This window comes from Heterocephalus glaber, unplaced genomic scaffold (assembly GCF_053883595.1).
Source record: "Heterocephalus glaber isolate CG9 unplaced genomic scaffold, H.glaber_assembly_v1.0 deba00001509, whole genome shotgun sequence".
NCBI classification, from domain to species: domain Eukaryota; kingdom Metazoa; phylum Chordata; class Mammalia; order Rodentia; family Bathyergidae; genus Heterocephalus; species Heterocephalus glaber.
The window spans coordinates 10,629,184-10,651,094 of NW_028258325.1; the positions used below are offsets into that span (position 1 = coordinate 10,629,184).

The following is a 21,911-nucleotide window of genomic DNA, read 5'->3' on the forward strand; positions in this document are numbered from 1 at the left end:
AAGTGCCTATTCATTTCAGCTGCCTATTTTTTGATTGTCTTTGTTTTTTGTTTTTGTTTTCTTTTTTTTGGTACTGGGGATCAAACTCGGGTCCTTGCGCTTGTACAGCAGGCAGCTAAACCACTGAGCTAAATCCCCGGCCCCCGATTGTCTTTTATTTTGAGAGGTCTAGTTTTTTTGAGTTCTTTATTTATTCTAGATAACTAAAATCAAAATGGATCAAAGATCTAAATGTTAAAACAGAAACACTTAATCTTCTAGAAAATAAAATAGATAAAACACTTGAAAACATAGGTATAGGCAAAGACTTCCTGAACAGAACCCCAGTGGCACAAGAAATAATATCAAGAATTAACAAATGGGATCCTGTCAAATTAAGAAGCTTCTGAACAGCAAAGTAAACTAAAAACCCAGTGAGGAGACAGCCTACAAATGAGAAAAATACCAGCTATTCATCAGACAGTTGGCCACAACTTGAAGTTGTCCATGCCTGGCATAATGGGGAAAGGAGCATGTGTGGATGCTCGTTGGTCTTTGCATACTTTTGTTGCTAAGGAATGGGCATCTCTCATTGTTGAATAGAACCATAAATGTTCTACTTCTTGATCTCCTCTTTTTGCTCTCCTCTCCTAGGCCTGCCAGGCTTGTTCAATGTGTGAAAAATATTGAGCATTCATCTTGTGCATCTAAGATCTGAGTCACATTTGTGTTGGATCTTGGACCCCTTGTGATATGTAAGACTCAGCAACACCCCTGTGGAGAGCTGATGATTTGGGGGAGAGTTCTCAGTCGTAAGGTGAACACCAAAGATGGAAGCTTTGTCTCTCAAAGTACTAAGATAACTTATGTTATCGGCATAGTTTTCCTTGTGTTCTACTAAAATTCAAAGAAAAAAATTGTATAAAATTAGAATGAAAATTTTATATTAAATTATTTTTTTAAATTTTTCATGTTTTGCTTTTATGTTGTTTATATATTGGTAACTTTTTTTTTTTTGGCAGTGGTAGGGATTAAAGCCAAGGTCTCGTGCATGCTAAGCAAGTGCTGTACCACTGAGCAACATCCCTAGTCCAGCTAGTAACATCCTTCCTGTTGAAAAATGACCACACCAAAACTTTTTCATTAAAACAGGCAAATGAAGAAAATAAAATGCTCAAACTTTTCAGAAGACAGTACAGTCCAAAAAACATCTTTGCCTCCTGATCTATTTTTGTACTGTCCCTATGCCTAAAGTCATATATTTAGTATCAAGGCAGGAGTTGGATTGGAACTCAGCTCTGTCCAGCTCCAAAGTATATGTGGTCTCTCCTTCTAGGCATATAATACCAAAAATACCAAACTGACAGCATCTTATGTTCTACTCCAACAAATGTGTTTTGGATTAAATTAAACACAATACAATCTAGAATGTGATTTTTCTAGATGGTGTCAAAACAGACTGTCTCCTCCTCTTCTTCCTGCTCATGTTCAATGTCTTACATGCAGAGTCAGCTGTTAAAATATATTTGTTCTTGATACTGGCCATTTACGTTTTCTTCCTTTTTTTCTTAGATTACTCTTACTTGGAATTTATCCATTTTATTGCTTTTTAAAAGAACCAACATTTAGCTTTGTTGATTTTTCCCATTTAATTGGTTTTTGCTCTTTATTTTTAGAAGTATAAAAGTATCTTCTAAGTTTCCTGAGTATCTTAGTTTCTTGAGGTGGAAGCTCACATCACTGATTTTTCATCCTGTTTTCTTTTCTTATGCATGTGTTTTAGGACTATAACTTTTCCTCTGAGCCCTGCTTTAGCTGGAGCTCTTAAGTTTTGATGTCTTTTTTCACTGTCATTCAGTTTGAAGTATTTTCTCATTTCATTGTTCTGAAGAAATGTTTCTGGAGATTTATCATTTTTTCAAAAATAGATGTGTTGAATGAGAATGAATTAACTTGTGGCTTCTTCAAAGAATTTTCTTGGTTTGTTGCAAATGGCATAATTGTTGGAATCAAATATTTCTGGATTGGTATTTTGGCACTACTCTGATTTTGAACAGATACCTACAGTTGCTTTTTCACTCAAAGGTTATTAACTTGTCCCCATTAAAATGTGATGAGTACTGAAGAAGATGACAAAATGGGCAGCCTCACACAGAGACTGGTACATATGCAAGCGCTTGGCCAATGCAGACTCTTTTCTTCCCTCCCCCTGATGACAGCCCAGTTTCCTTGAGGAACCCTTGCAGCTACTGCCACTGTGGTCAGTCTGGGGACTCTTCCCCTAGTCTAAGGTTGGATGTGAAGGTGAGCATTTGGGGCCAGTTCCTACCGAGAGTCGGTTGTGTCCCTGCACACAGTGAGCTCTACCTGCAGAACGTCTTCAGAAATAGTCCCTGCCAGTGCACTAATAACCTGGATGTTTTCTCCTCCAGACTCTCTCTGCCTTATTGTCAAGTTTGGTTGCTTATTTTGAGACTTACTAATGTCCTTGATCACTCATACACCCTATGTGATGCTCGAAAACGATATGTGAATGTATGGAAATATCACAGTGAAGCCCATTAGTCTGCATAATCAAGATCCATGAATAATTACAATAGAGGCTGGGGATGGAGTTCAGTGGTAGAGCACTTGCCTAACATATGTGAGGCCCTGAGTTCAACCCCAGCACTGCCAACAACAACAAAACCCACAATAATTATAATAATAATAAAACTTGGTCTTTCATGTTCTCTTCCAAGGATGAAATGGGTAGAGTAGAAATCAATTTGTGAGACATCCCTCAAAAAGACTCATTTGATGCATACACTTTGGGACCATAATGTTAAATAAGTCAGACACATGAGCTTAAATACTGTGGTTTCTCTTACAAGAGAAATGCAAACTATAGATAAAGAGCAAAATAAAAGATAGATAATAGGAAATGGAAATAAATATTTTGCAAATGAGAAGAAGACCAAGAGATGGGGGGAAGGAGGCAGAAGGGAAAGGGATAAAAAAAGAATTAAGATGCATTATGTACATGTACCAACTCGCTACAACGAATGTAATCATTATATACTGCAAACATGTACTAATAAACAGTAAAGAAAACGGAAAAAAATAAAGCATTCCAGCACCCCCTACACACACTGTTGAATGGTCAAGTTCAGAGCCAGTGGAGACCTTACAGGAAGCTGGTTCTCAGGTTTTCACGTGATGCCACAGAGGCCCCCAGGGAGCCCTGGCGGTGGCTTGAGGCCGGGGCTGTTTTCTCCTTGCGCCTCCTGTGTGTCTTCTCTGCTGCGATGCTTTCTCTCCACCTCCTTTCTTTGCGTAGTTCCAACTTTGAGTATCTTTGCCATTGGCCATGCAGCCCTCTTGTCTCCAGCCCTAGGGACTTGCTGGCCTACATATAAATACATGGCCATGGTCCTCTTCTCGGTGGTGATCTGTGGGTGCATTACTAATGTTACTCACACACTTGCTAATCTCATCTCCCCACTCCATTCTTGTTTCTGTTACCTTCCCTGCTTGTGCCCACCATTATTTTTATCTAAAGTTTAGAAATTCAGCCTTAATGATGTTTTTTGAACTTCTGAAAGTTCCTGTCTTCCTCTTGTTGTGGTTATATCCCTATAATGTCTGCAGCGTATTTTCAGATACATTTGTGAAATGCTAGGCTTGGATACTTGACATGATATACACATGTCTGTCTATAAGTGTCTAAATGTGTGTGTGTCTGTGTGTGTGTGTGTGTGTGTGTGTGTATGCTTTCCTGTTACAAAAAGAAAAAAACCTGTCTGCCATTGAAGCATTCAACAATCTTCTGTAGCTCAGAAAGCTATCAAATGTCTTGGCAAAACACATCATTTCCTTGGCTTTGTCTCAGGCAGTTTCTGAGCTTTTCTTAATGTTTAAAAGCAGCCCAGCCCAGGCCTGCACACCCTCTGATTCAGAAGACACTGGGCCAGCAGCATCGCCTACTTCTTGGTGGCCCAGACCTCCTTAAAACAATTCCTAACCCTGACACTGTATCTCAGGAAGGCTCTACTGTGCAGAACTGTTTGGGTTGGCTATTAAATGGCAAGTAGTTACCTGCACTGGTTTTTATGTAAAACAATAAAAAATTATTTAAAGTAAAATTAAAGCACATGTAGGCTATGATTTAAAAAGCTTTTTTTTTGTATTAAATTCTTTTATTGGTACATTGTAGGTATACAACACAATTACATTTCTCATTGGGAATTGTACCTTTACATAATGCACCTTGGTTCTTATTTTTTCCCCATTCCTAGCCCTCCCTTCATGCCCTCCACCTTTCGCTATTTACAAAGATTTTATTTCCATTTTCTCCATTTCTCATCATTTTTCCTCTCCCTTCTTTCCTTTCCCCTGCTCCTCCCACTACCCCTACCCCTTTGGACCTTTTCTTCCTATTTTACATTGTCGATTATTCATTCTAATCATTGGTACATTTTAGGTATACAATATAATGGCATTCATCATTGGAAATTTGCACGTTAACATAGTCTCTCTTGGTTCTTATTTTTCACCCGTGCCCAGCCCTCCCTTCAACCCCTCCAGCCCTCCCTATTTACAAAGATTTTGTTCCTATTTTTCCATTTTCTCAATTTAAACCCATTCCCTTCTATCCTTTCCCCTAGCCCTCCCACTTCCTTCCGCTTTGCCCCCTTTCTTCCTATTTCACATGACCTATTATACATTTAGTCCTTATTTACATTTTCAGTTTCTCACACCAGAGAAACTATTCAGTATTTACACATGTGTGTCCTATTTATTTCACTTAAGAGTATGGCCTCAATGTGCATCCACTTAGCTATAAATGTCTCTAATTTCTCATTTTTTATGGCTGAGTAGTACTCCATTTTATAAAAAAAACCCACATTTTCTTTATCCAGTCTCCAGTTGATGGGCATTTGGGCTGTTTCCAAGTTTTAGCTATCACAAACTGTGCTGCTATGAACATGGGCACACATATATCACTGTGGTATGATTCTTTCATTTCTTTGAGGAAGATCCCCAGCAGTGGAACAGCGGGGTCAAATGGGACTTCCAGTCCTAGTTCTTTGAGGTATCTCCATACTGATTTCCACACTGCTTGCACCAGTCTACACTCCCACCAATAGTGGAGCAGGGTTCCTCTTTCCCCAGAGCCCCGCCAGCATTTGTTATTGGTTGATTTCATGATAGCAGCCATTCTTTCTGGAGTGAGGTGGAATCTCAGCGTTGTTTTCATTTGCATCTCTGGAATGACCAGTGATGTTGAACATTTTTTCATGTATTTATTTGCTATTTCTACTTCTTTGTCTGAGAAATGTCTGTTCATTTCAGATGCCCATTTTCGGATTGGGTCTTTAAATTTGGGAGGTCTGATCTTTTTAAGTTCTTTATAGATTCAAGATAATAGACCTTTGTCTGAGGAAGAGCAGGTGAAGATATTTTCCCACATTGTGGGTTGTCTCTTCACACTGCTGGTGGTTTCTCTTGCTGTGAAGAAGCCTTTTAATAAGAAGAGATCCCACTTGTTGATTGTTTGTGCTAGTTCACGGGCAACTGAGGTTTTGTTCATAAAATCTTTTCCTACACCGATGTCTTCAAGGGTTCTACCTAATCTCTGTTCCAACTGGTTCAGAGTTTCTATTTTAATATTTAGGTCTTTAATCCCTTTTGATTTTAGTTTAGTGCATGGTGAGAGATACAGGTCTAGTTTTAATGTTTGGCAAGTTGAAGCCCAATTTTTCCAGCACCATTTATTAATGAGGCTATCTTTCCTCCAGTGAGGGTGTTTGGCTCCTTTATTGAAAATGAGATGGCTGAGTGTGTCTGGCGTTGTTTCTGCATCTTCTAATCTGTTCCACTGGTCCTCAAGTCTGTTTCTTTGCCCATACCATGCTGTTTTTATCACAGTAGCTTTGTAGTAGAGTTGCAGGTTGGGGATTGTGATACCCCCCGCCATGTCTCTGTTACCTAGAATTGCTTTTGCTATTCTGGGTCTCTTCTTGTTCCAAATGAATTTTTGGATTGTTTTCGCCAGGTCCATGAAGTATGCTGCTGGGATCTCAATTGGAATTGCATTAAATCTATCTAGCAGTTTTGGAAGTATGGCCATTTTCACTATATTAATCCTTCCTACCCAGGAGCAGGGGATGTCTGTCCATTTTCTGATGTCATCTTCAATCTCTCTTTTCAGAGTGCCATAGTTTTCAGAGAAGAGGTCTTTGATTTCTTTCATTAGGATGATTCTTAGGTATTTCAGTTTTTTGGATGCTATTGTGAAAGGAATTATTTGCCCTATTTCTCTCTCAGTGAGTCTGTCATTGGTGTAGAGGAAAGCCATTGACTTTTGTGTGTTGACCTTGTAACCAGCTACTTGACTGAATTTAGTTATTAAGTCTAGAAGACTTTTGGTGGAGTTCTTGGGGTCTTCTGTATAGAGTATCATGTCATCTGCAAATAATGACAACTTGACTTCTTCATTACCTATCTTTATTCCTTTTATTTCTTTCTCTTGTCTAATTGCCGTGGCTGTTTCCAGAACTATATTGAACAAGAGTGGTGATAGTGGACATCCTTGTCTTCTTCCTGATTTTAGTGTGAAGGATTTCAGTTTTTGACCGTTTAGTATGATATTGCCTGTTGGTTTTTCATAGATGGCTTTTCTCAGTTTGAGGTAGAGACCATCTATTCCAATTTTTTGTAGGGTTTTTATCATAAATGCATGTTGGATTTTGTCAAATGCTTTTTCTGCATCTATGGTGATAATCATATGGTTTTTGTCCTTGGCTCTATTGATATAGTGTATTACATTGATTGATTTTCATATATTGAACCATCCCTGCATCCCTGGGATGAATCCCACTTGATCAGGGTGTATGATCTTCTTGATGATCTTCTGCATTCTGTTTGCCAGTATCTCATTAAGGATTTTTGCATCTATGTTCATTAGTGAGATTGGCCTATAGTTCTCTTTTTCAGTTGGGTCTTTCTCTGCTTTGGGGATTAAGGTGATGCTTGCTTCCAGGAATGAATTTGGGAGTATTGCTTCCCTTTCAATTTCCTTGAAGAGTTTAAACAGTAGTGGCAGCAGTTCCTCTCTAAAGGTCTTGTAGAATTCAGCAGTGAAGCCATCAGGGAATGGGCTTTTCTTAGTTGCTGTTTTTAATTCCATTTTCAATTTCATTGGTTGATATTGGATTGTTCAGAATTTTTAGGTCTTCTTCGTTCAACTTTGGTAATTCATATGTATCTAGGAATCTGTCCGTTTCTTCTGTGTTGTCCATCTTATTGGTGTATAGGTTCTGGAAATAGGTATTGATGATCCTCTGGATTTCTGCTGGGTCTGTTGTAATTTCACCTTTTTCATTCCTAATTGCATAGATTTGGGTCTTTGCTTTCCTTTTTCTGACAAGGTTGGCTAAAGGTTTGTCAATTTTGTTGATTCTTTTGAAGAACCAACTCTTGGCTTCATTGATTTTTTTGTATCGTTCTCTTAGTCTCCATTGCATTGATTTCTCCTCTGATCTTTATCATTTCCTCCCTTGTATGAGCTTTGGGGTTGTCCTGCTCTTCTTTTTCTAGAAGCTTGAGGTTCAGCATCAGGTTATTTAATTGGGCTTGTTCTGTTTTCCTAATATGTGTATTCACTGCTGTGAATTTCCCTCATAAGACTGCTTTCATTATGTCCCATAGATTCCAATATGTTGTATTGTCATTGTCATTTAATTGAAGGGACTGTCTGATTTCTTCTTTAATTTCCTCTGTGACCCATTGGTTATTCAAAAGTGTGTTGTTCAATTTCCACATGTTTATGAAATTTTTTCAGTTTCTTTTGCTACGGATCTCCAATTTCATCACACTATGGTCTGATAATATACAGGGGATAACTTCAATTCCTTTGCACTTACTTAAACATGTTCTATGTGTGAGTATGTGGTCTATTTTGGAGAATGACCCATGTGCAGCTGAGAAGAATGTGTATTCTGATTTTGTGGGGTGGAAGACTCTGTAAACATCTGTTAAGTTCATTTGTTCAAGAGTTCCATTGAGTTCTAGTATTGCATTACTTATTTTTAGTCTAGTTTATCTATCTATTTGTAACAGTGGGGTGTTGAGGTCCCCCACTACAATTGTATTAGTGCATATATGACTTTTCATGTCCGTTAGTATTTGTTTTATATAGTTGGGTGCACTAGTGTTTGGTGCAGAGATATTTATGATTGTCATCTCTTCCTCTTGGATTGTTCCCTTTACAAGGATATAGCGTCCTTCTTTGTCTCTCTTAATCAGTGTTGGTTTGAAATCTACTTGATCTGCAAAGAGGATAGCTACTCCTTTTTTTCGGGTTCCTGTCTCATGGAGTATTGTTTTCCACCCTTTAACTTTCAGTCTATGAGTTTCCTTTTGAATTAAGTGTGTTTCTTGTATGCAGCATATTGTTGGTTTTTGCTTCTTGATTCATTCTGCCAGTCTATTTCTTTTGACTGGTGAAAAGAGACCATTAATGTTGATGGTTATAACTGAAACATATTGACTTGTCATTGCCATGACTTTTTCTTTTTGTTGGGTTCTCCCCCTTTACATTTAATTTGCCAGATGGGTTCATTCTGCTTTGCTTCCTGGGGTTGTGATCCTCAATGTCTGTTCCTAGGATATTGTGTCAAATTCTTTGGAGTGCTGGTTTGGTATTCATGAAGTTCCTAAAGTGCTCTTTGTCATGAAAGTATCTTATTTCTCCGTCCATTTTGAAAGATAGTTTTGCAGGGTACATCAATCTGGGTTGGAGGCTGTTTTCTTTGAGGGCTTGGAATATGTCACTCCAAGCTCTTCTTGCCTTGATGGTTTGTGTTGAGAAGTCTGCTGTGATTCTGATGGACTTTCCTTTGTGATTTGTTTCTTTTCTTTGACTGCTTGGAGAACTTTGTTCTTCTGTTGGGTTTCTGGAATCTTAACAATTATATGCCTATGTGTAGATTTTTTTTGATCAAGGCTATTTGGAGTTTTATATGCCTCATTTATCTGTATGTCAAGCTCTTTTCCCCTGCTTGGGAAGTTTTCTGCCATTATTTCTGTGAAGAGATTTTTTATGTCATCTGCACTCTCTCCTGTTTCTTCATCGAGCCCAGTCAGTTTTGTGTTATTCTTCTTTGCATTGTCTAGCAGTTTCTGGATTGATTTCTCATGTTCCCTTATAATTTTGAAGTAATTTTTCTTTTCCTGGTCACTAATTGCAATCTTATCTTCTGTATCTGAAATTCTGTCCTCACATTGGCTCATTCTGCTGTGTAGACTTTCAATGGAGTTTTTCATTTCCTGGAAATCTATTTGCATGTGTTTTATGGATTCCATTTGTTTCTTATGTTGGGATTCCATCATGTTCCTCAGCTCCTCTCTAGATTTATCAATCATGTCTTGCACTAGGGGCACCATTTCTCCTGTTATCTGAGAAATTATTTCTGATTTCATTTTTTCCCGATCCCCTTTTGTTGCCAGTTCAGTGGGTCCAGGTGGTTGAGTATCAGAGTGTTCCATCTCATTTCCCTTTGGGGTTGCTGTAGGTGATCTGGAAGTCTGGTTTTGAGACTTATTTACATGTTTTCTCATTTCAACTGGGGCAGGGGGCTGTTAGCACCTGCACGGATTACCTCCTCTGAGCTGGGTGAGGTGGGACAGGGGCCGGGAGCAGCGGTAGGGTTGGTGACCCAAAAGCCCTTTCCTGTGGGCTGGGAGCAGCAGGAGGGATGGTGGCCAGGAAGCCCCTTCCTCTGGACCAGGAGCAGTGGGATGGTGGCTCAGAAGCCTCTCTCTCTGGACTGGGAGTGGTGGGAGGGATGGTGGCCTGGAAGCCCCTTCCTCTGGGTCAGGAGCAGCGGGACAGAAGGTGGCCCAAAAGCCCTTTCCTCTGGGCTGGGAGCAGCGCGAGGGATGGTGACCAGGAAGTCCCTTCCTCTGGACCAGAACCAGTGGGATGACGGCACAGAAGCCCCTTGACTTTTAAAGGACAGAAGACTCATGATCACAGAGGGCCAAGCCTTAAAGATCCTCGCTTCATCCTCCCGTGGAAGCCCTGAGAACAGTGGCCTGGGCTGGTACACGCTGTGCTCTGTCAGGTCCTCAGAGACGGCCACTCCTATACCCCTGAAGGCCAGCTCTGATTTTCCTGTTCCAAGTCGGCTCCACAGCCATCACATCCATGGTCCCAGTAGTAGAGGATAAAGGATGACGAAGAGCCAAAGAATAAGTCTCGGGTGTCTCTTGAAGAAGTTTCCAGAAAACTGTCATAGGACCCTTCTGCCTACTCTCCCCTGACTAAAACTTACCGTGTGACTTCAGCCAGCCAGAGAGGAGCCAGAAAATGAAGGTTTTATTTTGGCCAGTTATTCAGAGACTAAATACTTAAGTTTGTTTTTTGGTTTTTTGGTTTTTTTTTTGTATCAGGGATGGAACTCTGGTCCTTGCACTTGCAAGGCAGGTGGCAGAACCACTGAGCTAAATCCCTGGCCCTCACAGACTAAATAGACGATTTCTTTAGATGAAGGCTGAGACACATGTCAAACTTCTCATCTTTGTTTTTTTTCTCTATTAAGTTTATTGGTACATCTTAGGTATAAAATACAGTTACATTCATCATTGGGATCTTGTACCATTACATGAGTATCTTGGTTCTACTTTTTTCCCCTTCCCCTGCCCTCCCTTCATCCCCTCCACTCTTCCCTATTTACAAAGACTTTGTTTCCATTTTCTTTCATTTTCTCATATTTTTTCTTTTGCCTTCTTTCCTTTCCCCTACCTCTCCCATTTCACCTACTCCTTTAGACCTTTCTTCCTATTACACAATATCAATTATACATTTTAAAATTACAATATCAAGGTATAGAAGACATTACCACTGATTTTACAGAATTTAAAAGGATATAGAAAGCATATTACAAAAATCTTTTTTGAAATAAATTTGACAACTTCTAAGAAGTACCTTGGAAGACAAATTAATGAAACTAACTCTGGAGGAAATATAAAATTTGAATAGCCTCTATTAAAGAAAGTATATTCCTAGCTTGAAAACCTACCTATATGACAACAACAGGCTCATATACATTTTAACTCATAAATTATATCAAACATTTAAAGCAGAAAAGAGAAGGAACACTTCTCCTCCACACATTTTAGGAAATCAACATTACGCTAATATTAAAACTGGATAAAGATAATAGGAGAAAAAAGTATGAACATCGATAGAAATTTGTTTAACAAAACAAACTATTAGAAGTCAGATCTGGCAGTATGTAGAAAGTGGTTTTGTTATAGGGATGGCAGTGTTGGTTCAGCATTGGAAGATCCACCCCTAAAAGTCATCATTTTAACAGAGGAAAGAGCCATATGATCTTGTCACTAGTTGGAGAAAAAGTATTGAACTAAATTCTACAGCTGTTCATGGAAAAAGCTATCAGGAGCCTAGAAGTAGAACAGAACCCTCTCAACAGATTAAAGACATGCACTCCATACTTCCAGCGAAGAAGCCTTATATGAATGGAGAAGATACAATGCTTTCTCCCTAAGGTGGGGAACAAGGGCCGATATGCCTACTCTTCATCTGTCCATTAAACTTTGAAGCATAGGCCCAAACCAAAATAGTCTGGCAATAAAAATAAATAGCATAAGATTGGCATGGTAGAAGCCAAATCTTTATATGTAGATGAAATGATCATGTACAGAGAAAATACTAACAAATCTCTAGGAGCCCCTAGAACTTGTATTGGAATTTAGCAGGATTAGAAGACACAAGGTATATATAAAAATTCAGGTCTATGTATACTTGCCATAATGAAGAATTAAATATTGAAATTTAAAAGTTATGTAGGAGTACAAAGGACCTAGAAAAGTAAAAAAGAAATAAAAACAGTGTTGGAAGACATTTAGTACCTAATTTTAAGACTTCCTCTAAAGCTACAGTAATCAAGGCAGTGTTGGTGTAAGGAAAGACATATAGATCATTGGAATAAAACAGAGAATCTAGAAATAGAACCACACATATATGGTCCACTGAGTTTTGAAAGATTATTTAAGAGTACTGAAGCTGTTTGCTTCCCTGGAAAGGACTTGTTCTCAAAGGAAAGGGTCATTTGCCAAGAACCAAGTCATCTGGGGCCAGAAGTGGAAGTCTCATATTTGTGATTTTAATCTTCCCAAATAAAGAGCCAGATTCTGTACTGTTATACTAAATGGATTGAGAGCACTTCACCACATTTGCCTTCCTGTATCCATTTCTAGCCAAATATATTGAATCAATTTGATTCAAGAATTATCTTGGCTTAGACCAGGGCTAGAAGTTTAAAGAGTAAAGAGAGAACATAAATCAAAACAATGCCTATTTATTAGTTTCAGAGAATTTTCATTCTACCTTGAAATAGAGACTAACTCAAAATAATTATATTTGCCTTGCACCTTCTTTTGTTGAGGACAGAAACATATGCCCAAAACAGTAAGGACTACATCTATCTTGTAGAATAGGCCTTAATTCCCTAATAAAACATTATTCAACATTTGTATTTAATAAATCCTCTGGATTTAATATGCTACAGTCCTGAAATATTGCCATTAATATTATCAATAAAGAAAAGTAAACATTATGAGACAAAAAAAGATTATTTAACAGTAACATTTTATAGAACATAAACTCAATTCAAGAGCAGAGGAAAAGATAGTGTTTTCAGCAAATGGCACTAGAACACCTGGTATCTGTATATAAAAAAATTAACCTCAGCCCTTTATTTCCATACATAAAAATAACTTGAAAGATCTATGAACCTAAATATGAAAGACTAAAACTATAAAACTTTAAGAAGAAATTATAAGGGAAAATGTTTATGAATTTAGGGTAGGCAAGAATTTCCTAGGATATAAAAAACATGATGTATAAAAGAAAAAAATTGATAAATGAGATTCCATCAAAATTTAGAACTTTAAATGACATCATTAAGAAAATGAAAAGTAGTTCTTAAACAGACCATATTTATAATGCATATAACCTATGACCAGAATATATAAAGAACTGTTACAGCTCATTAATAGATAAGACAATTAAAAAGTAGAAGATGATTAATAGCCAGTACAGCACCAGGAAAGGTGTGCAAGACTAGAATCAGATAAATACTAATCAGTACAATAACAAGATTGAATTATACACTCATTAGGGAGATGAAGTTAAAAGTTTTAAAAGAACAAATGTCTGCTTAGGTGTGAACCAGTTAGAACTTTCTAATACTGCTAATGTGAATGTAAAATGATAAAAACCATTTTGGAAAACAATATAGAAATTTCTTGTATTACTGTTAAGAATGAACAGTCCTGTTCTTAAGTTTTTACTTGAGAGGAATGAAAACACATGTTCACAATAGATTTATACATACAAGTTGACTATCCCTTATCTGAAATTCTTGGGACCAGAGTGTTTCAGATTTTCATTGAAATCCACTTGATCTGCAAAGAGGATAGCTACTCCTGATTTTTTTTGGGGGGGGGGGTCCTGTCACATGGAGTATTGTTTTCCACCCTTTAACTTTAGACTATGAGTTTCTTTTTGAATTAAATGTGTTTCTTGTGTACAGCATATTGTTGGATCTTGCTTCTTGATCCATTCTGCCAGTCTATTTCTTTTGATTGGTGAATTGAGGCCATTAACATTGAGGGTTATAAATCATACATATTGATTTATCATTATCATGACTTTTTCTGTTTGTTGGATTCTTCCCCTTTGCTTTTAATTTCTTGTTGCCCCCGACAGATTCATTCTGCTAGGCTTCCTGGGGTTGTGATCCTCATTGTCTTTTCCTAGCATGTTGTCTAAAATTTTTTGGAGTGCTGGTTTTTGGTATTCATGAAGTTCCTAAGGTGCTCTTTGTCATGAAAGTATCTTATTTCTCCATCAATTTTGAAAGATAATTTTGCAGGGTACATCAGTCTGGGTTGGAGGCTGTTTTCCTTTAGGGCTTGAAATACATCACTCCAAGCTCTTCTTGCCTTGAGGGTTTACATTGAGAAGTCTGCTGTGATTCTGATGGGCTTTCCTTTGTATGTGATTTGTTTCTTTTCTCTAACTGCTTGTAGAACTTTGCTCTTCTGTTGGGTTTCTGGAATCTTAACTATTATATGCCTATGTGTAGATTTTTTTTGATCAAGGCTAGTTTGAGTCCTATATGCCTCACTTATTTGTATGTCAACTTCTTTTCCCCTGCTTGGGAAGTTTTCTGTCATCACTTCTGTGAACAGTTTTTTTTTATGTCATCTGAACTCTCTCCTGTTTCTTCATTGACTCCAATCAGTCTTATGTTATTCTTCTTTGCATCGTCTAGCAGCTGCTGGATTGATTTCTCATGGTCCCTTACAATTTTAAAGCAATTTTTCTTTTCTTGGTCACTAATTGCAATCTTATTTTCTTTATCTGAAATTCTGTCCTCACATTGGCTCATTCTGCTGTGTAGACTTTCAATGGAGTTTTTAATCTCCTGGAAATCTGTTTACATCTGTTTTATGGATTCCATTTGTTTCCTATGTTGGGATTCCATTATGTTCCTCAGCTCCTCCATTTTTTCATCTGTGTCCTCTCTAGATTTATTAATCATGTCTTGCACTATGGGCACAATCACCGTTGTTATCTGAAAAACTATTTCTGATTTCATTTTTTCCAGGTCCTCTTTTATTGCCAGTTCAGGGAGTCCAGCTGATTGACCATCACAATGTTCCATCTTGTTTCCCTTTGGGGTTGTTTTAGGTGATCTAGAAGTCTGGTTTTGAAACTTGTTTACGTGTCTTCTCATTTCAACAGGGGAGGGGGGGGCTCACCTCCTCTGTGCTCGTGGTGGAGGGGTGGTACAGTGGCCCAGAAGCCTTTTCTTGTGTGCTGGGAGCAGCTTACCTCCTCTGTGCTCCCAGGGGGGCTCATCTTTGTTACATAGTGAGTGTGTAACAAATGCCCAGTGTCTTCATCATTACCGATACCCATCTACACACACACTTGGCTTCTACAGCAACCAACATGGCTTCCTCACAGGAAGCCTCAGAGCTCAGCTCTGGGGCTCATGGACTTCTCTGTTCTGGTTCTTAATCCTCGTGTTGGTGAGGCAAGGTATGATCTCCAAGGTACAGTACAGTGGTACCTCGGCTCAGGACTTTATTTCTTTCCACAATTATGCTCACAACCCAAATTGGTTGTGAACCAAATCACATTTCTCCATAAGGTCAACATCGAACCTAACCATTGAATTTGATTCATTACCAATTTGATTTCCAACCAGAATCATGTCTAAAGGAGATATGTAACATTGTGAAATGGTTAAAAATTGGGATATACATTCTTTGAACGATATTTGGGGATGCAAATATCCATATCCATCATCTTCATGGTTTAAAATAATGTCTATTTTCAAATAAAGTGCTCCCAATCCTGAGCAGGGCGTGGTGGCACATGCTTATAGTCCTAGCACTTGGGAGGCTGAGGCAGGAGAATCACTATGAGTTTGAGCTGGCCTGGGCTATGTAGTAAGTTCAAGACCAGCCTGAACTACATAATGAGACCCTGTCTCAAAAAAACCAAAATAAATAGGTAAAATTTTAAAATAATGTCTAACCTTCTACTTGAATAAAAAGGTCAATACATACTTTAAAGAATACCTGATAGAAATACATTGTATCAGAAAAGATTATGTATGGAAGAAAAATTTAGTAGAGTTAGATGGAAAGCTACACACACAATAAAATGTTTGAAAAATGTAGGTGTTAATTTGGGGCTTTTCTCTTGAGTTAGGTGAACTCAAGTAAGACATTAAGTTCATGCAGTGCCACCCAATTGGAATGTATTTGTATGCTTTGAATCAGAAATTTCAAAGTAAATGTGAAACTTCAGAGCCAGGTAAAGAGTATTTTCCAAGTCCATTCTGTTCAGCAGAGTCAGAATGACGGTAAGAAGGAGACAGAGCGCAAAAGGCAAGGAGATGCCCCTCTTAGGCCATGCATCCATTCTCTGTCCTGTCCCCGACGGACACCTTGCAGCTCATCAGTGGATGGGGTTTAAAAGTTATTTTTGTTTGATGGTTTTGGAAACCATCTTTAAGGATTTTACATTGACGTATTGAAAATCTGTAAGAGTTTTGGGGATATACTGATTTATATTTAAGGATAACTCTAATATCTCAACAAATGGGACAATTTACTATGCAAGCACTACTAAAGTGACGCTAAGAAATATGGTTGGTATGGAAACATTACAATACAATAAAGCCTCCTAGATGATCTCGTAAGAAAATTGACTACTTCTTGTCACTATGTGGTACAATAAATAACAATATTCAATTACTTCTGTTCTATTCTTGAATTTAAGAATATCTTACTACTAATGTAGCATTCATAAATCTTTACAGTGTTTCCTGAAAATATTTTTACTGTTTTTTAAAGAGGCTTTTTAATTCACCAGTGAACAGCAAAGATCAATCATCTTTTCTAAAATAAAACTGTAGTAGAATTCTCAGAAGTTCCATGCAAAAGTCCCACTGTACAAATAACCACAGAACTATAAGACTTGACAATTTTACTGTGGATGTCAGTGTGATTCCCAATGCTCCCAAACTCTCCACTCAAATTCACTCTGATTTTGGGTTATCTTTCAGTTTTCTAGTTTTGCTAATAACACAAACATGATTCAAACTTTGAAGTATTAATTATAGTCAGGGGTACATCCTGTGGGAAATGGTAGAATTCAGCTATCTAGTTGTAAGAATAGATCACAAGAAGTTTGTTAACTAAGAAAATTAAGTCGTTTCTGGGAAATTCCACAAGTCTGTTTGTTAAAAGAATGCCAGAAAACTTTAAGAGACCTTGTGGAAGTCTCATGGGAGAAAAACAGGTTTTCCTAGTTTTCTTATTTACCATTTTCTGGGATCAGAGGACCTCGACCCAATGACTCTACGGGTGGTAAGAGAGATATGACTCGCTATGCACATCTGTGATGCTTATGGTGGGCCGGTGGGCTTGATTTTGGCTGAGATCGTCCTGCTCTCTTGATACCATCTGATAAGAAGAGGGCTGCGGTGTGCTCTTTGATGTACGGGATTGGTGAATGGAAACAGGGGACTTGTGAATTTGCCTGTAGCTTTTATGAGTCACTTAAAGTCATTTGTCACCAGAGGTTAAAATCAGAAAGACGATAGCCAGAATAACTAAGCTGCTTTCCTCCATGTATAAAAGCCTTGCTTCTTTCCTTTGTGATGGTCGAATAGTGCCAGAGGAAGTAAACTGCTGTTCGTCACCCAGGCTGTCTCCTTTTCTTTCTTTAAAAGTCTTAAAAGTGCTTTCCGGGGTTCCAGGTCTCCCTATAGAGAGACCACCACCACCATCCTATAAAGAAATTGCTCTGAATTTTATACAGTGTGATCTATGTCCAACATCTCTGGTCTATATCCAACTTCCAGTGTTGGCCATCTTTGTATCACCTAATTGACCAAAGAAAGCCAGGTTCGCCTTCTTTCCCGACTGTCAATTATGTCTTTTACAATGAAGATATTTTTTTCCAGGTAACGTTGTCAAGCTATCCCAATAAAATACTTTTATATCCTCAATTGACTGGTCATTACTGTAGGTATTTGGTCTGATAAAATCTGCACTCATGGAATGGATATATCAGTGCTATATTACAACCAAAAAAATCAGCAAAGAATTTATGGCCGCCTGGAGCATGCAGAGCGTGCCAGGGTGACTGCCTCCCATTCCTTCACAGAATTTCAAGAGCAAGCCATTTGTCCCTGAGGAATAAGCACATTTCCTAAACCCTCTATAATGATTAGAAATACAAAATAAATCTAGTTCATCAACTGTGACGTGACTATATATCCACCACCCTGGATCAGACTGAAAAAGGCACTCAAGGGGCCATTTTAAACTAGCTATTTAAAATCCTCGTCTCATAAACGGTGGCAGGATGACCAGACCATCTTACAGCAGACCATGAGCCCTGATCCAGAGTGGTCTGGTAGGAAGAACACTGGAGTGAACCCAGAGTGGTCATCGTAGCCCACTTTGCCCAGGACTGTGACGTTTCAGCCCAACGCCCCACACCTGAGGAACCCTCTCTGCCCCAGCGAAGTGGTTATTCTCACTTGGAGTTGGAGTTCCAAGCTGCCATGAACTGGTGTAGGAATGTGAGCTTGTTACTCCATTTCTCTGAGTTTGTTTCCCTGTGGGTAACACAGAGGAAGAGGCATCTCTCTCCCGAGCCTGTGGGCAAGGTCCCATGTGAAGATGGGACTCAGGGTTCAGGTCACATTTGTTATTGGCTTTCTGGTATCAAGGTAGGACTTGCTCTTGGGCACTGAAATGGTCTGCCATGCAGCAAGAGGGATCTTCCTCCCCTCAGGTATTTGTAGCCCAAGGACTCCTTTCTCCTATTGAATAAACGACAATTACATCTGATGTTGTTGGTGAATGTATCTTGTGCTTGGTTATGAGACTACAGTGCATCTTTGGGTTTTATTGATGCCATGCCAGGGAGAATTATAAGACAGGCTACTGATGTTTAAATCCACTTGTAGAAAACCATGTTTTCGAGTTACAACATGGGTGTCACCTGATTTTCAAGAAAGTCAGGAGAAGCAAGGCCAAGTTTCAACTTGATCAAGGATCCTGGGCTTTTCCATTTTGAGTCATTAGAGGTACAGACCTGAACTCAAACTAATCATGAAAGACACATAACCTGAGAGCCATTTGCTGAGTTTGTTGCAAATACAGGGGTTGATATGAAAGGACAACTGGTCAGTTCTTCTGTACTTAATTTCATTTCTTGGTTGAAGATTAATAGTTGTTTTTGTATCACAAGCAAGTGGATAAAAGCCCAGAAAAAGAGGGGACAGGTATTGGTGAGTAGGAGAACCATGTGCATGTGGGTTGGATATAAGAACATTCTGGAAAGTTAAAAATGCCAAGCCAGCACTGGGCTGGTAGCTCAGTGGTACAGTGCTTACTCAGCATGCACAAGGCCCTGGGTTCAATTACCAGCACCAGAATATATTCAAAGCCTTAAATTAAAAGAAAATAAATGTCAGACCAAGGCAAACTGTATTTATTCAAATCCAAGGAGCTTGTTCAATTTATATCATCAAATCTCAAAAACTAGGAGTACCTTAAAATTCATATTTAATTTTTCAGAAAAGCTATATATATTGATGGCTTATCTCTAATATATAATATAATATAAAGACATTTACAGTAGGGAAATTTGTTATTCTAAATTCCGATATCTTACAGCTGCCCACTTTTATCCAGGTCAAGAAAAGCCCAGGGGTTATTACGGTCCATCATCTTCACAGGAAAGGGAAACAAAATTAATGTAACTTGGTAAAAGAAGACTGCAGCAGGTAGTAATGACTGAGGCCCAAACTGTGCACCTGGTTTAGAGCTCACAGGATGATTTGTTACTTAGTCTTCGTGTCTCCAGGGTGCTGTGTGGCGGGGGTGAAACCCAGTCACTCACTTGTAGCTTTGCCTCCGACTCGCAGGTGGCTCACCCTGATCCCTGGCTGTCTGAATAACACGCTCACCTTCAATTCCCCACCTTCTCTCCAAAAGAGACTTTGATCGATGACTCTGACATTCCTTTCGTGGCAAAATGAAACGTTCAGTTGGAAAACTGCAAACAGGGTAAGATTTCCCTGTCTAGGTATTCTGAGTTAGAGGTACTTGGCCCAGAAATGATAGAGTATGTGCTCCAAAAACATCGGTTCCCCTCCCTTTTCCCTTCCAAATCAGCCACTGCTCACTTACTGCCTCACATCATGGAACCTCTCCTGGGAATGTGCTTTTTCCTGCAGTTTAGCCAACGCGGGACCTCGAGGAATAAAAAAACAATAGTGAAAATAAGAATTGCAGCACAAGGGAGACAAGATATTTGTTGAACACTTCATGCCAGGGCCTGGGCTCATCATTTTTCTTTTCAGTTTCTATTTTTTATTAGTCCATGTTTCCAAACGTAATGATTACATCCCCATGGGGAGCAGGTCTATGTAAGTGACAAATCTTAATTCTTTTTCTTGACCCCTTCCCTTCCTCTTTGTCCCCCCTTGCTTCCTGTCTTAGTCCCCTTCCCACAGGAGAAAGACCTCTCCCTCTACTTCTTTACAATTGATCTTAGCAAAAAGGCCGGGGATGACCACTGTTGGTGTACTCTACTCCTTTCTTCTTTAATCCTCACCATATTTTCAAGAGGTGGATGCTATTATGAGTCCCTTTAGAGAGGGAACAAAGGAGGGACAATACCTAGAAAGTTAGGATAAAGTGTCCAAGGAAATGAATGTAAACTGGTAGAGTTTAGATTTGAATCCAGTGCCTAATTCTTAATCCCAGTACTGTCTGTGAAAAAGAGTCCTAAATACATGTGTAGCACTTATGGTTGCCAATAGGCTTTTAGATGCATGGTGTCTTTTGATTCCCAGATGACTCTTTGACTAGAATGAGTGTTCCTATTTTATTCATGAGAAACTAGAGGTCCAGAAAGGTCCTGACCAAGGCCACTCAGGTAGCAAAGTCTGCACTGTATTGGGAGACTTCTGTTGCTTAGCCAGAGGAGATTTCCCATCCATGCCCTACATGAGCTTCAGATTCTTTGCCTGCTGAGGACAGTACCATAGCTGTATTCCTACTTACCTACTTACCTGACAGATATACCAGATCCCTGAGCCCAGGGTGGGCACTGAAGACAAAATGTCAATAAAAATGTGTAAAGACCACGTTCAGTTGGCATTTTCAATTGGAGGTGAAGTTTACCCTAAAGGAGAAAACACAACATCTTCCAGGGGGAGAAACCTCCCATCTCCTATTCCCCAGTGGTCAGGGTGGTTGTAGGACCAGAGCCCCACATAGGAAGAGAAGACTGAGGGGAGGGAATGGGTAATGGTTAGCACTTTGGACCTAGCTCCAAACCCAGATCTCACGTCTACTCAGGGGGTCAGAGACCATGGACAAATCATTTCCTGTCTGCACCTCAGAGCTCATGTGTAAAGTGGGGGTTCATAGTGACCCCTGCTTCATAGAGACGCTGAGCATATTAAATGGCTGGCATATCTGCATGCTTAATGCGATGCCTGGCATTAGATGGAACACCAGAAAGAACACTAGAAAGCACTATACAGGATTTGAAGAAATCCTGTAATGGCTTTGAGGGTAGAAACCATCTCCTGGTGTAGAATTGGGCAACTATGGGTTAGCTGTGTTATTATACTTGCTGAGAAAGATATATTGTAACTATAGCCACTGGTATAATGCAACCTCACTAGAGCAAGGCAATCTTGGAAAGCCCTGCCAAATCTCCCTGCTCCCCTCTTCATTGTCCTCTGCTTATGTAATTATGCTTAAATTGATGACTGTTTCCTCAGCAACTACAGTTGCTGTTTCCTCCTCCCATAGAAATATAAAGATATAAAAATGAGAGTAAGCTTGTTTGACGCTTTCGAGGTGATTTAATTCCGTTGAAGCTGCTGGCTAATTAAAGCTGATTTGCTCCTTCTCAGTGTGTTCAGTGGTCTGTCCAGGGATCCCCCAGCAGTCAGGCTTCAGCTTCTGGTCTGGTTTTGTGTTATCCAAGTTTCCTAGCTATATGGAGTATATGTTCCAAAGCCTAGAGGAATAGATGCATGGAAAAATATTCTATCAGGAATCCTAGAGCAGGGAAGTTACATCACCTTTCTGAGCCTTAGTTTTCATGCTTGTAACCCCAGCAGTCAGGAGGCTGAGGCAGGACTATTGCCATGAGTTTGCCTGCCCTATATAGTCAGTTCAAGTCTGGCCTAACTACAGCAAGACCATGTTTCAAAACAAAAAAGAAGTGGGAAAAATTTCTTACCTACATCACAGAAGAGATTTGAGATGCAATGAGACAGTGAATGAGAAAATGTTGA

The 21,911-nt window shown here is 39.1% G+C and overlaps 1 protein-coding gene across 1 annotated transcript in view; it reads left to right on the forward strand.

Annotated features, from left to right (window-relative positions):
• Cd38 (CD38 molecule) overlaps positions 1 to 948 on the forward strand; it is a 58,619-nt gene extending 57,671 nt beyond the window's left edge. The window contains exon 8 of the mRNA XM_004847255.4: positions 634 to 948. Within this exon, the coding sequence (XP_004847312.1) occupies positions 634 to 697 (64 nt within the window). The 3' untranslated portion in view covers positions 698 to 948. The remainder of the gene's footprint in view (positions 1 to 633) is intronic.
• Positions 949 to 21,911: the final 20,963 nt, after the last annotated feature.